The sequence below is a fragment of the Dipteris shenzhenensis genome, chromosome 6 (genome assembly GCF_047967505.1).
Source record: "Dipteris shenzhenensis isolate YYH24624 ecotype China chromosome 6, Dip_SZ_1.0, whole genome shotgun sequence".
Lineage (NCBI taxonomy): Eukaryota > Viridiplantae > Streptophyta > Polypodiopsida > Gleicheniales > Dipteridaceae > Dipteris > Dipteris shenzhenensis.
In genome coordinates, this window is record NC_141601.1 from 58,597,669 (window position 1) to 58,613,565 (window position 15,897).

The following is a 15,897-nucleotide window of genomic DNA, read 5'->3' on the forward strand; positions in this document are numbered from 1 at the left end:
CTTGCTATAATGAGGTCATCCACATAAATTGCAATAATTGTGAGAGAATCTACATTTCTCTTTGCATAACTCCATGATGAATTTCATTTCTTGTGAACCCTTGTTGCTTGCAATAAGTATCAATCTTGCTGTACCCGTGGACTACCACAAAGTGCCTCCTTTAACTTGCACACTAAATGCTCAGGCCCTTTTCCACAAATCCTTTTGGTTAATGCTTATACACCTCTTATTGTAGTTCTCCATTAAGGAATGTAGGCTTGGCATCCATCTGATGCAAGCATAATCCCATACTACAAGCATAAGAAAAAATAAGGCTTCACCCGGCAAAAGTCTCCTCATAGTAAATGTCCTCCTGTCAAGCATATCTTTTTGCCACCAATCTTGCCTTATGCTTGTCCACATGCTTGTTAGCTTTAGGCTTGACCTTTTAGACACATTTGCAATAATCACATTCTTTCCCTTCAATGGTTCCATCAACTCCCAAGCTTCATTTTCCAGAATTCCATTATACTCTTCGTTCATGGCATCAGCCCATTCCTTGGATCTATTGCCTCTTAGAAGTTGACAAGATCTTTGGCATGTGCCATGCAACACCTATAAGTTGTTTGCAATCTTCTAGGTTTCATGTCCTTGACAGTGTTCTCTAACTACTTCGTCCACTAACTTATTCGCTCCTTGGATGAGGTGACCATGAGATGAATCTTTGGCTGAGAATTTATATAATGTCTAGGAGATTCCACCCCATTCCATTGAATGATCTTACTCATGCTAGGTTACATATCATTAAATATTCCATATTCTCTAAATGTCTTGCAAATCTACATTTATAGCATTGTTAACCACTTCTTTGTCTGCTCTTCCATTTGGCTCCTCATAAGCATGATGGCAAGTACCTTGTTTTACCTTCTCATTAAACAACACATCACAAGAAGTAAACATTATATGAGTTGCAAGATTGTATAGCTTATAAGCTTTATGTTTCTATACATAACCAAAATGCACTTCTCACCCTTGAAATCAAACTCACCCTTCTTATCCTTTGACACATGAGCATAGGTAGTTGATCCAAAAAAATTAAGATGCTAGAAATTTGGCTTATTTCCAATCCATGCTTCCTATGGTGTCATATCACATAAGCATAAGTAGGGAACCATTGTCCAAACTACTTCTACTAAAAACTTGTCAAGCACTTTTTTATTTGCATCATACTCCTTTCGCACTAAATAATGGTGCGATTTGTCCCTTTGGCTACTCCATCTTGTTGCCATGTTGTAAGCAAAAAAAAATCTCTATGTACCCCATTATGTGTGAATCCCAATAAATCTTTAGAGACGTATTATCCCACCATTGTCAAATCGAAGACATTTGATTTGGAAACTAGACTTATTTTTTGTGCTAATCTTGAAATCTTTTAACTTTTCAAGTAGTTTAGAATTTCCTTTATGATGTAGACAAATATATTTCATAGTATAGTCTCACCACTGTGCAAACTGCTTCTACCCAAAACTTATCAGGCACGTCCTCTATTTGCATCATGCCCCTTGCACACTCAACAATGGTGTGGTTCTTCCTTTTTTCTACTCCATTCTATTACTATGCTTTAGAAAAGGAAAAATCATCCATTACTTGCGACACCTAGTAAATTATTTAGAGACATATTCTCACCTATTGTCAATTTGAAGACATTTGATTCGACAATTAGAATGAGTTTCTTCCGTAGGAAACTCCTTAACCTTTTCAAGTATTTTAGACATTTACTTCATGGTATAGACAAATACCTTTCTAGTATAGTCATCAATAAAGGTAACAAAATATTTACTACCAACTAGTGATGGCATATTGGTCATATAGCCTACAATATCACTGTGCACCAGCTCCAATGTTCTCTTAGCTCTTGTGGCCTAATCCTTGGGAAAAGATTCTTTATGTTGCTTCCCCATAAATGCATCCTTCATAAAAATCTCCCTCTTTGAGTATGGGAGTCCATTGACCATGTTCTCGCATCTCTTTGCAAATGGGCTTTGCTTAGTGAAAGACTATTGTCTTTGTTGACTATGGTTGAGACTAAGAACTTTCGCCATGTTGTGCATTTTTTGAGGCAATAGTCTTTCAAGGATGTGCAATAGCTAGTTCAAAGGCAAGAAGCCTCCTTTTCTCCTATCCTCCTCTTGGATCAATAGGCTTACCAATTCACTAGAGTTGATAACTCTACCTCTAGCAATCACCCCACCCTGTGGCTCTCAAAGATGGGGGTAAACTATGGATTACCCATTCAACATCATTCAAAAACTCAAGGTCTTCTAGCCAGTAGTGCACCATCAATGTGGTCTTCCATTTATCCTTTTCTCCTATCCTCCTCTTGGATCAATAGGCTTACCAATTCGCTAGAGTTGATAACTCTACCTCTCGTAATCACCACCACCCTAAGGCCTCCATAGTGTCAAAGCATTTGTTACACTTTCCATCTCCCTTCCCTATGCCGAGTCCTCTAGCATTAGTCCAAAGTGATTTGTGAAGTATAAGCCATGCAAGACAAGACATCTTCTCTGAAACTTGTTTAACCCATAATTTGTCAAACCATGGCATACCATGCATCTCTACTATCCTTCAGCTTCCATCTAACCTTAAGAGTTCTGAAAAGGTCATCCATGACAGCAGTTGGAGTTGGTATAGGAAGGATAGATGAGCACCCTAACCAATAAGATAGAGCCACCCTTCCACTTAATATCTCCCTTCCATATTTCCAATCTACTCATGATAAGTCCCCGCAGGGTTCCTAAATGGAGAAACTACACTCTGGCTTCAGCTATTTTGTGTTGACTAATGAGCAATTTAGTAGCGCATTAAATTTTGCCACCACTGATGTCATCTTGGTGATGACTCAAGCACTTGTGCACATTGATAGTTGGGCTTCCACTCCCATTGCCCACCAAAAAAGCCAATTTAGAAATACAAAATCAAGAGCATGATGTGGGTTCAAAAAGCTCTAAATTTGGATTCTTGAGCAAAAATTAATGCCCCTCCAAAATTTGATCCTTTTTTTTCCAAAGATAAGGCAAATATGCTTGTGGTCTTTGCCTTTTTTTAATCACCAAATTGTTTTCGGGAGGAAAGTTAAGAACCTTGGAGACCACCTCCTTTGAATTCTTAGATCGCCACTTTTTGAGGATCATGGAGACCTACTACTTTGAATTCTTAAATCACCACTTTTTTATTATCACTTGGTGATTCAAGGATAAGAAGAGCTGAGAGAGGGCTGAGTGAGGGCTAAGAGAGGGAAAGGGTGTGGAGAGAGGATTGACTAAGGGCTAAGAGAGGCAAGGGGCAGAACGAATGCAAAGCAGTTGTGTGCGACACGATGTCATCCAAGTGAATCTTAGGTTCAAGTTTTTGTCTCTTTTTGAAGATCCTAAATCATATCACTTTGTGTGGGACCTGGGTGGTGAATTGTTTTGTCATTTAGCTTGCATGTGATAATATCACCAAAATGGCCAAGTCCCCACTCATATTTAATGGTCCATCCCCTCTTTTATCTCTTTTCTCTCCTCTCATCTTTATTCAGTCACCTTCACTTGCATTTTTCTATTTTCCTTTCCTTCCAATTTACACCTTTCGTTTCCCTTTTACAAGTTACTAGGAAAAAATTTTGTAATATTTATTCAAGCTATTTTCTCTAAATGGGGACTTAGTGATTGTGCTACCTTGTTGAAAGAGAGGCCATAATGGCGACTTGAGCATAGATACCTCTCAAAGAACACCACAATCAACAAATCTACACACCATGATGGACTACTTTCAAAGAACCTTGACTGTAAGCACGTACCTCATTCGCATATTCTGGGGATAAACCATTCCATTGCATACATTTGCACATAATAAACACTAACACTTACACCTCCAATAACATTCCATAAGGCAGGGCCTTAGTGGGAGCCCCACCTTGTTTAGAAAAAGTAGACGACTACCATAATAGATAGCTGTGAAGCCATGGGATTTTGAAAGAGGCATGATAAAGTCCATACTGATCATTGATGACATAGAGTACCTTGTATGGTCCATAAGACATGTGATTGGACTTTAGCATCATGCTCTTTGGAAGTTTGACATTTCGGGCACTTACCAACACCATAAGAACTCGACCTTTCCGTGTTTGCGATTGTGATACTTTGCCATTATGACCTTAGTTTGAAATAGGCTCTCTTTTGTTATCTTCATTCTTTTCAACCACCGATTCAATAACTCTTCTGCATTAGCCATCAAATTTTTTTACTCCAAAAGCTAGAGTTGTTGGGGTGATAACTTCCTAACCTATTGGGAGTGAAGTCCGTACTGCTACTATGAATCTAGTTGTTGTAATAAACCTCCAAGATATCTATGTGAAGACTATCTCCAAATGTTCGGATCATGAGAACATAATCTGTGTTTATGAGATCTTGAACAATTCTTGCCATATGTCACTCAATAACCTTGGGCCCTGGTCTAACACAATGGCTAAGGGAGGTCCGATATACTTAAAGATATGTTGAAATTACAACTTAGCCATTAGCTTCCTTGGCATTGGTTCCTTGGCTGGAATGAGTGGCGCTTGTTTAGAAAAAGTAGTCGACTACCATAATGGATAGCCGTGAGATTTTGAAAGAGGCATGATGAAGTCCATACTGATCACAACCCATGGCCTGGAGATCGACAACATCAATTACACAATTGTCTTAGGGTGGTTACACATCGAAACCCCGCCTGCCCATGCCTTATTAAAAATGTTGCTAGCAGGTGGAGTAGTGATACACCGCCATGCCTGGTGGCTTTCACGTACGTGGCAGCACATCTTGGGCTCGAGTTTTGTCATGGGCAAGAAGAAAGCCCTTGCCCAAGCCCTTGGGTGGGCCATCTCGCCCCCCAAAGCTAAGCGAAGCTCGAAAATAACACGACCAACGCTGCCACACCATGTGGTTGGCTGACTAGGGCCCCGGTGTGTAAGTGGCCTTACACACGTGGACAATTCTCTTACACGTGTCGTCCATTCTAAAGTGACAAGATCGCAAACATTGTTTTAGATACAAATCCATTACCAAAGACAGCAGCTCGAGTTCAATACTTTCATAGCTAGTAATAAGAAAGTGCCCTTCTACCCTCCAAGCAGCCGGGATTCTTCGCGAGGATGAAAGATCATCATCAGCTCCTTGCATCGGACACGGGTACGTTTGTAGCAACTGCCACAAGCTTGGTAAGCTCAGAAAAGCAGGTTTAAAATGGCAACAGTCGTCTGCTTGTGCAATGCAAATTACAGTTAAGAACTCCTGATATTTGGAGCTGCAGGCTCTCGAACGGATTGCAGTTGTGAGCATTCAGCAGCAAACTCTGCCGTGTTTCAAGTTCCTTCTCTCCGGCAGTCCTCTAGCGCCACTCATCCGGATACCTGCGAAGATGGGGTTCTTGGTAGTCCCGATTCTAATACAGACGCAGCCGATGTCTGTATCAATGATGTGCTCACGGATGACAGCCTCATGGCAATTTTAGCAAAATTGCAGACGCAGAGTGAGAAGGATAATTACGGTCTTGTTTGCAAGCGATGGTTGACTCTACAGAGCAGCGAAAGGCAGCGCCTTGGAGCACGCGCTGGCCCTTTGATGTTAGAGCGCCTTGCTGCTCGCTTCAGTCATGTGCTGGATCTAGACTTTGCACAATCCGTATCGAGGTCTTTCTATCCAGGCGTTGGCGACGGGGATCTGCTCATCATCAGCAAGAACTTCAGATTTCTAGAAAGGCTCAGTCTACAGCATTGTAAAGGTAGGTCCTTTTTTATTATAGTACTTCAATTCCCCCTCTTTCGCACTAGCATGCTTCTGCAGGCAATGCAGAATGACAGACGGTTGTTAGGTGGGAAATGAAACTGCTGTCAGGTGAATCCAATCCTGAAATATTTGGAATTACAATGTAAAACCTTGAGAATCCTGTGTTGATGAACCTTTGCGTCCTATCCCTCTGCGGGAAGTCCACGGACAATTTGGTAACAGTGGCCACAAAGAAAACCTAAATCACGCTTTCTACTTGGGCATGCATCCTTTGCAATGAACGTAAGGGGACTTTTAAGGGGACCAGATTTTTGCCACTGCCTAGGTGGATGAGATGAAGCATAGCTGAAAGGTAGTAATGTGCCGCTCCTTGTACTGTCGCTAGGAAAGAATATGTAGGCAGAGTGGGTTTTTACTTTGAATTTGGTTTCTGGTGTACTGGTCCATACTCAAGGCTGGTATAATACGGAAGAAGGAACTGAGTTGACTATATATAAGCTTGTCCTCAAGACGCCCTCTAAAGCTCACTCCCACTCGTTGTGATGTGTAGCTTAACCTTAAGGCCTGCCCCAAAACACAATGTTGAATGGACACCATAATTGTTGTCCACGTCTGGACATAACGTGTGGCTAGTGTTATGGAGGTCAGGTTAACTAGGGTCATGTAAAGTACCCTTGGTATTGTTAGGGTAGTCGTAGAGTCGAGACCCCACAATCCTCCATGAAGCCATTGTTGGAAAGGTCACCTCCCCATCTGTAAGCCCCCATATGAGGAGAGTGGGGGTGGGAGACCTAGGGCATGTGCCCAAGAGAAAAGGTAAGAGCACACAGCAGCCTGGCAGATGCGCAGCATGGCATGGATATGCGGGCTGGAACAGGCCCCTGATAGAGGCGCACAGGAGGCAGAAAAGAACTGGCACATGACGCAGCATGGCAGGCCAAAAGGTGCCGGAAAAAGGCAGGCTATGGGCCTGCAAAAGAGCCATGGCAGAGGCGCAAAACAGGGTGCGGCAGATCAGCAGTGGGGTCGGCCACATGGAGGAGCTGGTTGGGCTGGTTGGAGCCAGCCAACCAGACCTTATATAGGCAGACAAAGGGGGCTGGGACCCTGCCTTGAAAGGAGGGCTAAAGCCCTTGGAGTGTGGGCTTAAGGCCCTAGAAAAGAGAGCCCCACAGGGGCATTTATAGGCAGACCAGGGCAGGCCCTGGTCGGCCATAGGCAGCCTGCCTGGTCTGTTTTTGCAGCAGCCCTTGGGGGCTATAAAAGGAGGGCCTCCAGGCCCTCATTCATTATCTTTTGCAGCAGCACTTGAGGGAGCAGGAAGGAGCAGCAGAGCAGCACCAGTTGGCGCTATGATCAGAAGTGAACTGGGCTGAGGAGCTGCAGACTTAGCTCACAGAGGGCTGCCTACCTGGGCTGTACATAGGCAGTAAGGTAGAAGGATATGGACAGAAAGTCTACAGATGCTCGAGGTGAAGCACGTGGACTCGAGTCTAGAGATATCCAGCAGATAGTAGAAGTACCTTGTGGTAAGATCAGAGGACCACACCATTCGTGGGACTCTGGATCCATCTCTTTTGTATTGTGTCCATAGCTTTGGATGGAAATATATTATTTTGGTGGTTTCTATATCTGGCTGGTTCATTGTCTATTGATGAGTCTGCACATCTATGTGATGCACATTAAGTTAAGAAGTTTGTGATTCCACTCCCACACACACACTGTGTGATCTCCTGGGCTATTATCAGTCTTCCGCTGTGCGTACCCTCTGTTAGTTGATTTCTAACAGCCATAAGAAATGATAGCCCCTGCCAACGGCCAATGCAAATCCAATCCGTTGCTTGCTACAATTCTCTGTGTGAAACTGACACTGCTACACCAGAACAATGCAGACAGCCACAGTCTGCTGCTGCACCAGCCAAAACAACCAGAAGTGCATCATTGTCCCCTGCTAGCAGTGCTACAATGCAGCTGTTGACAAACAGTTGCAGTATGTTACACCAAGCGAAGGACTGTCCAAATCCGTCACCCAACAAAACAGCCGTACAATCTCAAAACAACAGCTTATAAACATCAATATGAATCTTTGAGAGGGAGCATATCTTTAGATGTCCCTGGACCTTCTGCGCAACCTCAGGTGCAAGTTGTCTAGATCAATGCCTAGGTGCTATAGAATCTATTCCAGTTGATGCAGACTACGTATCAACAGGTTTTCTTGCTGCACCAAAGTCATGGGTCCTATCATTTAGATAATGGGATGCCAAACTTTTCGACTAAGATATATAATATTGAGGTGAAAAGAGGAAAATTGCACTAGAATATGTGCACTTTTGGTTGAGTAGGGGTGAGGCACATTTTGCGAACAATTGCTATCTTGATCATGTCCGTGCTACTTTTTTAGAGACATATCTCCGAGGGAAGCTCTTTTCATGGTAGCTGGATTTAAAGGAAAAGCCCTCCGCTCCTACAACTTGGAACGAGTGGTGTGAGGCCCTTCTCAAGCCAGACGTTTGATAATATATTCTGAATAAGAGTGGAAAGTCCTTGGTCTCCTTTATAAAGAAGGTCACGGTTATATTTTTTGAGACACTTTGTCTTTTTCCTCGTTTGTAGGCCACTCAAAAGACTACCAGAACGAGATCAAGCGTAAAAAACTCGAGACACTTGAAGGGGCAATCCACTTTGCGAAGGTCTATGATCCAGGCTTGGATTGGGGTTAGGGTGCAGTCTAACCTAGATTTTGGATTCAGCTCTTAGAAGAGGAAGGCTACTAGCAGCTGTTGCCTGTGTGTGCTCCTGCATGCCTTGGTGAAGAGGACTCCAGTGGGATGCATAAATTGATGCAAGAGCCTCTTCCAGCCCTAAATCTCGCCAACCACTTTCATTTAACCAGCTGACTAGATCTCCCAACCATCTGGCTGACCCTACCTGCAATTTTGTTGCATGAACAGGTCAGTCCTACATGCCTTCGAGGCACATGTCTACTAGTTGTGACCTGCAACCCCTAATTTGCTGCTAGTCACCTCTATTTGAGGATTGCAGTAGTTATTCACCATTCTTGCCTAACCTATAGATCTACTACCCATTCATTCTCCTCATATGGGCTCACAAGTGGGCCAGTAATCTCTAACAGCCCCTCTCATTGACTCAATGTGGGCAGACCCCCATGCGTTGAATGTGATGCTCCATCTGATTACGAGAAAGAGCCTTGGTGAATAGGTCTGTAGCATTGTCTCTGTGAAATTTTCTTTTGGTGGGCAATAGGTGAACTCGATCAGTTCGTCCATTATCGCTCTTTGAGGAAGTGATAGTGAACTTCAATGTGTTTCATCCGTGCGTGAAACACCGGGTTCTTTGCAATCGCAATGCAACTTTGATTGTGTCGTTAAAGATCTCCTCTACTTCTTCTTGTAGGACCTCCATGATGTTTAAGGATCTGCCTGAGCCATAAGGACTCACATAATGCCATGCAAGCCACTTTGTACTCCACCTCCATAGATGAAAGAGCAACCATTTGCTGTTTCTTACTGAGCCAAGAAATGACTTCTGACTTTAGTAGAAAACAATAGGTAGTCATGGAATGCCGAGTATCCTGGTCTCCGCTTGAATCGGAACATAGTATCCAAAGAGAACCACAATAAGATGTGATTGTATTGCTGAGATCTACAGGGAGCCTAGATGCTCAATCACTTCTCCTGTGTTGCTTGGAAATAGGTAGAGTCTGCCGAAAGCCCTCTATTTATAGGGCTGGAGGGATAGGGATCCCCCCCTCCAGAATAGGGCCGGCTCGCAAGGAGCCAACTAGATGAGCCCCATACAAGGAGTTTATTGTTACATAATAATAGTATGGTATGAAATTACCCCAAGGGGAGGATTAGGAAACTAGGAGCTTAAGAGAGTAGTCATAAATTGAGTAGGCCTAAGTGGCTTAAGAGGCTAATAATGCTGAAATGGGGCAATTAGTGGAATAAGGGACAATCTGTGTAGTAAGTATTAACTAGAGGTGCTAATTGTGCTAGGACCTATTTGGTAAATGGCCATTGGGTTTAGGGGTTGTAGATGGTGCATTGGTGGGTTCTAGTAGTGTCTCACTAGGTGAACTGCCGAGGTAGGGTGTCGAGTCCATTGTTCACATATTTAGTCATCTTATCCAATGCTAGTTGTGCGGTTGTTACACTAGTATGAGAGCATCAAGCAGGGACCTTGGGGAGTTGGTTATATGTGTAAAGTTGTGACACGGTGGAGCGTGCATTGTGTTTGCTACGAATTGATATGCATACAAGTGCCATTAGTCATGTGATGGCGAATTGGGACTGCAATACGTAACTGTGAACTGGGCATGCCGCTTGTGTGAAGTGTGAGCTTGCTTCATGCGACGATGATTGAGGTAGGCTGTCTGTGCGTAACATGGGCATAGATTGCAGCCGGTGGTAAAGGAGCGGGTGATTGTTTGACAAATCCTTATGATCGTCGACAATCTGTGTAACGTGGCCACCTACTTGATAGATTATCAAGATGAATAAATGATTGGGTGTTGATTAGCTGGGGGTGTCTCCTTCAATGCGACCGTGCATCACTTTAATAGTACGAGCATGGCTGTGTTGGCCAGTGTGGCTTCTCGGTTGTGAAGGAGTCCCAGTGGCGAGCCAAGTGGAAGATCAATTACTAGGGGCACGGATCGTCTGATGTAATTTTGCAAGTAAAATATTGTCACATGTTATGCAATTGTGAATCACACACAACTGTGTGGTGCCTTACGATGGGTTGTCTACCCAAAGAAGGGAGATTATCAAAGTAGTTTGCCTATGTGGAGCGCAGAAAATGGATAATTGCTTTTACACCACAGATCGTTACGGGTAAGTACCTATACATTTAGCAGGTCGACGAAGGCCTTTATTTGATGGAGTAATTGCATCGACCATACAAGTATTTGGGCATATTTTAAACTCAATTTGGATAGTATTAGACGTAGTAGGTATTTATATATGCTGCTATTTATTCAGATCATTGATGTGGGCTTGCTCATTTTGAATTCAAAATTTCGGCATCTTTCTATAGTCAAGACAGGAAAATTGGCAAGTAAAGTTAAAGTTGTAAATTTCATATAGTTTGAATCTTATGACTTGGGTTAGTATCCTATGATATCTGCTTCATTTAATCATGGAATCCTCTCATGTATTTAGAGTTAGTGCTAAGCAAGCTTTTTATGAGCGAGGCTAATTGTGGATGTAGAGCAAAATGTATTTATGGCTTCTTCTCAAGCTTATAGTTTTAAACTTGCTGAAGGGGAGCCTGAAATTAATAATGACATGTATGATATTCTTTACAATGAACTTCGTCAGGTTGAGCTTAATAGTCTAGATATCACAATTAAAGCTTTAACTTCATTACTCAATAAAGTTTTTGAAACTCAAGCAAGAATGTGAAAAGATGACTCAGGCTCACCTCTTTCCCTTCCATGAGGGCTCTTAACCAATGGTCTGCCTACTAGCCTAGCCATGCTCTAACAGAAGATTGCCACACCATCTGGAGGAGATGGATGTGAGGGGACTGCACATATTGATGCATCTTTTTTCTAGAAAAAGGATCAGGAGAGAAGGGTGGGTGCTGTCACGAATTTGTACTTGGTCAAAGAAAGTTGATTTCGGTTAACTAGAACAAGTTGTGAGAAGTAGAGCGGATCTGAACAGAAATGGAGAGAGAGAGAGCCAACCACTCACAAACTGAACTGGAAAGGAGAGAGAGAGAGAGACGAGAGACTACAAGGAATCTCAGGACAAAACTCCACTACTGCAGGGGGAAACCTCTGCTATATAGGCACAACTGTGCTCCACACTGAGATGCCACCAGTGAGGGAGGGACCCCCCCCCCCCCCAAAAAAAAAAAAAAAGAAAAAAAAAGTCGGCTGGTCTACTAGGCTGACTAGCAGGCCTGAGGTGGGCCGGTCGACTCACTTACCTTAGGGCCGAACCCACCCTACAGCCTATAGGGGCTGCCACACAGCCCTATCAAGGGGCTCCCCTCTTGCAAGAAACGGGCCAACTAGGCCACCTCAGCCTCATGCCCTATAAAGGGCTGCCACGCAGCCAATAGGGGCTGACCACCTGCCCTACAGAGTCCAATCAGGCAGACTAGGTGGCCGACCAGCAGGTCGGCCCACCTTTGCCTACAAACAGGCTCGGGGCTGGATAACTGCAGGTATGCTGCCTCAAACGTTGCCACACAGGCACACCACAATGGGCTACATAGGCACCTCCAAGAGAGCTGTCACACGGCACAAGGACTGCTGCTGGCCAGCCCATAGCATGAGCAAGGCCCTCTCTCCCTTCCTAACCTAACCATTTGACATTAGGAGATGTTGACCTCTTACACCCCTCTCAGCTCTGGATGGAACATGATCTCCAGGGAGATGGGTGTGCTGTGGGAACAACAGGAGGAATCCGCTGTGTGATGCTTCATCGTAGCCAAAGAGTGTGCTTCAGTGTGTTTTACTAGGAGTTCTAGTAGTAGTTCTATGTGTGAGTGCCACATGTCACTTTGGGAGTTATCCCATATACATTTGGAACTATGAGTGTGTTTGCCTATTTTCTAAAGGCTTGTACCTTGTACTTCTCATGTCACATCAATGAAATCAAGCCTCAAGCTCTTTTAGTCGTGTGAGTACTTTGTCATTTCATTTTCGTTATGTTTTCATTTGAGTATCATTACCTCTCACCGTCTCTCTTCCTCAACATCATGTTTCTAACATGGTATCAGAGCAGGTCGGCCCTGCCCTAACCTGTCCTACCATGCCATCTCCCTCATCAGCCCGAAACCTAAACCTCTAGGCTCCATTTCCAGCCACCTCAAGCCCTCTTGGTTCCCTTGGCGGTTTCTTGGTTTGCTGGTCGGCACATTTCTCAAGGCGGGCTTGTAGGTGTGGTCACATGAGGCCATTGTGAAACTCAGTGTTTTGGTGGTGCTGCTGCATAGACAACTACCCTCGAGCAGTTCCAACGTCTACAAGTGCTGTGTTTTGACCAGGGTTAGCATTTTGGAGCACCTAAAGCCACCAACTAGCTGCTGCAATGCCTACAAGAGCACCGGCATCAGCCGCCTTGCACACGTGGAGCGTGCTCCTGCACTTCGGAGCCCTAGACCAGCTGACTTATTTGCTAGTTCTTCATTTCCGGCTGCGAGCTTGTCACCTCAGGTTGTTGCCTGCCTTCACAAAGTCCTCTTCCATCATGACTTCCTTGTCTTCAAGCTCCCTACTCATGGAGAAGTTCAAGGGGGAAGGATTCCCAACTTGGCAAACAAAGATGCAATTGCTTCTTATGCGCGAAGGAGTTTGGGACATCGTTGAGGAAGACCACTTTTATACAACTGATAAGCAACAACGCAAAGTATAGAAGCGGAAGAATGCAAGATCTTTGTTTTGCTGACTCCCTCATCCACCATGTGAAGTTCAAGTCAACCGCTAAGGAGATTTGGGATCGTCTCGAGAGCTTATTTTGTAACAAAATCACCAACTCTAAGTCTTTTTGAAACTAAAACTCTATGATTAAAGATGGAAGAGAATGAAGAGTCGAGTGCTCATTTAGCAAGGGATACCTCATTTTGAGTAGACCCTTGAGGTTCTACGACTTACCACTACCACGTTTGATGATATGGTGGCTCTACTTATTGGCATATTTTGTAAAAGAAAACGACATGTTGAGGCTAATTGCTTCAAAAAGAAGGAACAAGAACAAGAGACGCACCGTGCCAATCTCATTGCTGAAGACCAAGCCGAACCTGCAGAGCCCTCTGAGGAGATACATGCAGCCACTGTTGAGGTTCACGGCCTCTCTCTCTCGCAGAAGAATATGACTGGGATTCTTGGGATTTCTAGGTTCTATATGATGTGTGTTTTTGAGTTGAGTCAATAAAGGTTCTCTGCCTTGAGTGGTCTCTCTAAAATGATTGTATTTGGAGTCAATAGGGGTACTCTGCCCTAGGTTGTCCCCCAAAAATGATTGTATTGTCTTTTACTACTTTGGTATGATTGTTTTGACCACCCAGTTCAGAGTAAGGGGGGTGACGAGTGATGGTCTACCTGTTAGAAACTCACTATGCCCACCTGTGAGCCCCCGATTTGAGGGGACAAGGGGCAGTGAGAGGTAGGAGGGCTGGGGAGAGAGAGAGAGACTCAGGCCGGCATCATAGGCAACCAGCACACGGGCTGGTTGCAGCCTGCAACAGCAGGTAAAACAGGGCTTTAGGCCTCACATGGAGGCTCCTGCAGCAGCGCAGACTGGCTGCACAGGGCACCCTTATATAGGGGCCTGTGGCAGGCCAAGTTGGCCCAACCAGGGCCAACCCTGGTCGGTTTTCTAGGGCCCATGTGGTCGGCCACCAGACAGGGTACCGACCCTGCTGGTCGGTCAACTCAAGGGGCCTGGGCAGTGCCTATAGAAGGCCCACTCCTCCATTCATTCCAGCATCCAGTGCAAGACTGAAAGCCCCTTTCCAAGGCTGTGTTCAGCACTCAGATCTGGAGCAGTTTGAGAGAGAGAGAGTTCATCAATATTCTCCAGTACTTTGCTGTGTTTTGTACTGCTCCCTTGGAGCTATTTTTCTGCCCACCATCCGGTGGATGAATATACTCTCTCTCTCTCTTTCCATCCATATTTATTTCTGAGAGAGTGTTTGTTGCATCTGTGATCATCTATCGGAGTTGAGTGTGTAAGAGTTGGAGAGATCTTGGGTGGAGGTTTGAGTGATTCATTCCCTGTTGATTTCTAACATGGTATCAGAGCCATAGGTTCTCAACTCTTCTTCATCAAAGCACTCTCTGAAGGAAGGAGTCCCTTGGCAGAAAGGCGATTCTGTTTTCAGCTTAGGCTAGCACAGGAGGTCAGTACATCTTTTTTGCTTCAGTTTTTCAGTTTGCTATTCACCAAGATGGATCAGCGTTTAGAAGCCTCTACACCCACTGCTGGTCCTTCCTCCTTCTCCAGTCATCTTCCTTCTTCATTTATTCCCAATTTTGGTGAAGCTGGAAAGCTCGATGGGACGAACTATCCAATCTGGAAAGTCAAGATCCAAAGCCATCTGTTGGCACGGAAGCTATGGAAGATAGTGATTGGGACCGAGGAGAAGCCGAAGGACATTGTGGACAAAAGAGGTGAAGTTTTATTTGAAGCAGATGCAGATGAACTCGGTGCATGGGAGGAGAGGGATGCTCAAGCCTTAGCAATGCTGATTGGCATGACAGCAGATGCTGTGATTCCTCATATCCAGTTGGCAGAGACGTCTTCAGAGGCGCGGGCCATACTGAAGGAGCTGTATGAAACCGATAATACAGCCCGTATCATTACTCTTTAGCATCAGCTTTATAATCTTGATATGAATGAGGATGATAGTGTGCATGACCATCTAACAAAGGTGAAAGTCGTGCGGGACCAGCTCGCAGTGGTTGATCAGAAGGTGGACTCGAGTCAATTGGCGTTGCTCGCACTCCACAAGTTGCCACGGAGTTTCAAAAGTTTTGTGACTACGGTCACTGCGGGTCAACGGACTAAGCCAATCACCTTTGAGGAGCTTGGCCCACTCCTGCTTCAGGAGGAGGCTCGAGAGAAACTCTTTACACAAACCGACGAGAAGGCATTAGTGAGTGGAAGAGAGAAGCCAGGAACAAAGAAGAGCCTAAGAATGATTCTGCCAATGTGACGACTGCACAGTTGTTTTAAATCAATGAACATTGTTCAGCATATGCAATCAGTGAAGGAAAAGAGGGTTGGTATGTTGACAGTGGTGCTTCAAAGCACATGTCTAACAGAAAGACTTGGTTCAAAACCATGGAAAGTACACATCCGGATTCCAAAGTTTCTGTTGGGGATAGCCGGACGTGTCCTGTAAAGGGCATCGGTAGCATTCCTTTCATTACAACCACGGGTGAGGAGAAGGATATCTCTGGAGTACTTTATGTACCCAACCTTTGCAAGAACTTACTGTTTGTTAGTCAGATGGACAAAAACAACATGGCAGTTCTCTTTCAAGATGGCAAGGTCACCGTGACATCCAAAGCAAATGGACAGATGGTGGCTCAAGGAGTTGAAGAGAACGGACTATACCGCCTTAG

At 44.4% G+C, this 15,897-nt stretch overlaps 1 protein-coding gene across 2 annotated transcripts in view; it reads left to right on the top strand.

The window, feature by feature from the left end:
• The first annotated feature begins 5,086 nt into the window (after window positions 1-5,086).
• LOC147901424 (uncharacterized) overlaps window positions 5,087-15,897 on the top strand; it is a 30,072-nt gene continuing 19,261 nt past the window's right edge. For both annotated transcript variants that reach the window (XM_087375409.1, XM_087375410.1), the window contains exons 1-2: window positions 5,087-5,195; window positions 5,317-5,787. In XM_087375409.1, coding sequence (XP_087231535.1) covers window positions 5,159-5,195; window positions 5,317-5,787 — 508 coding nt within the window. In that variant the 5' untranslated portion in view covers window positions 5,087-5,158. The remainder of the gene's footprint in view (window positions 5,196-5,316; window positions 5,788-15,897) is intronic.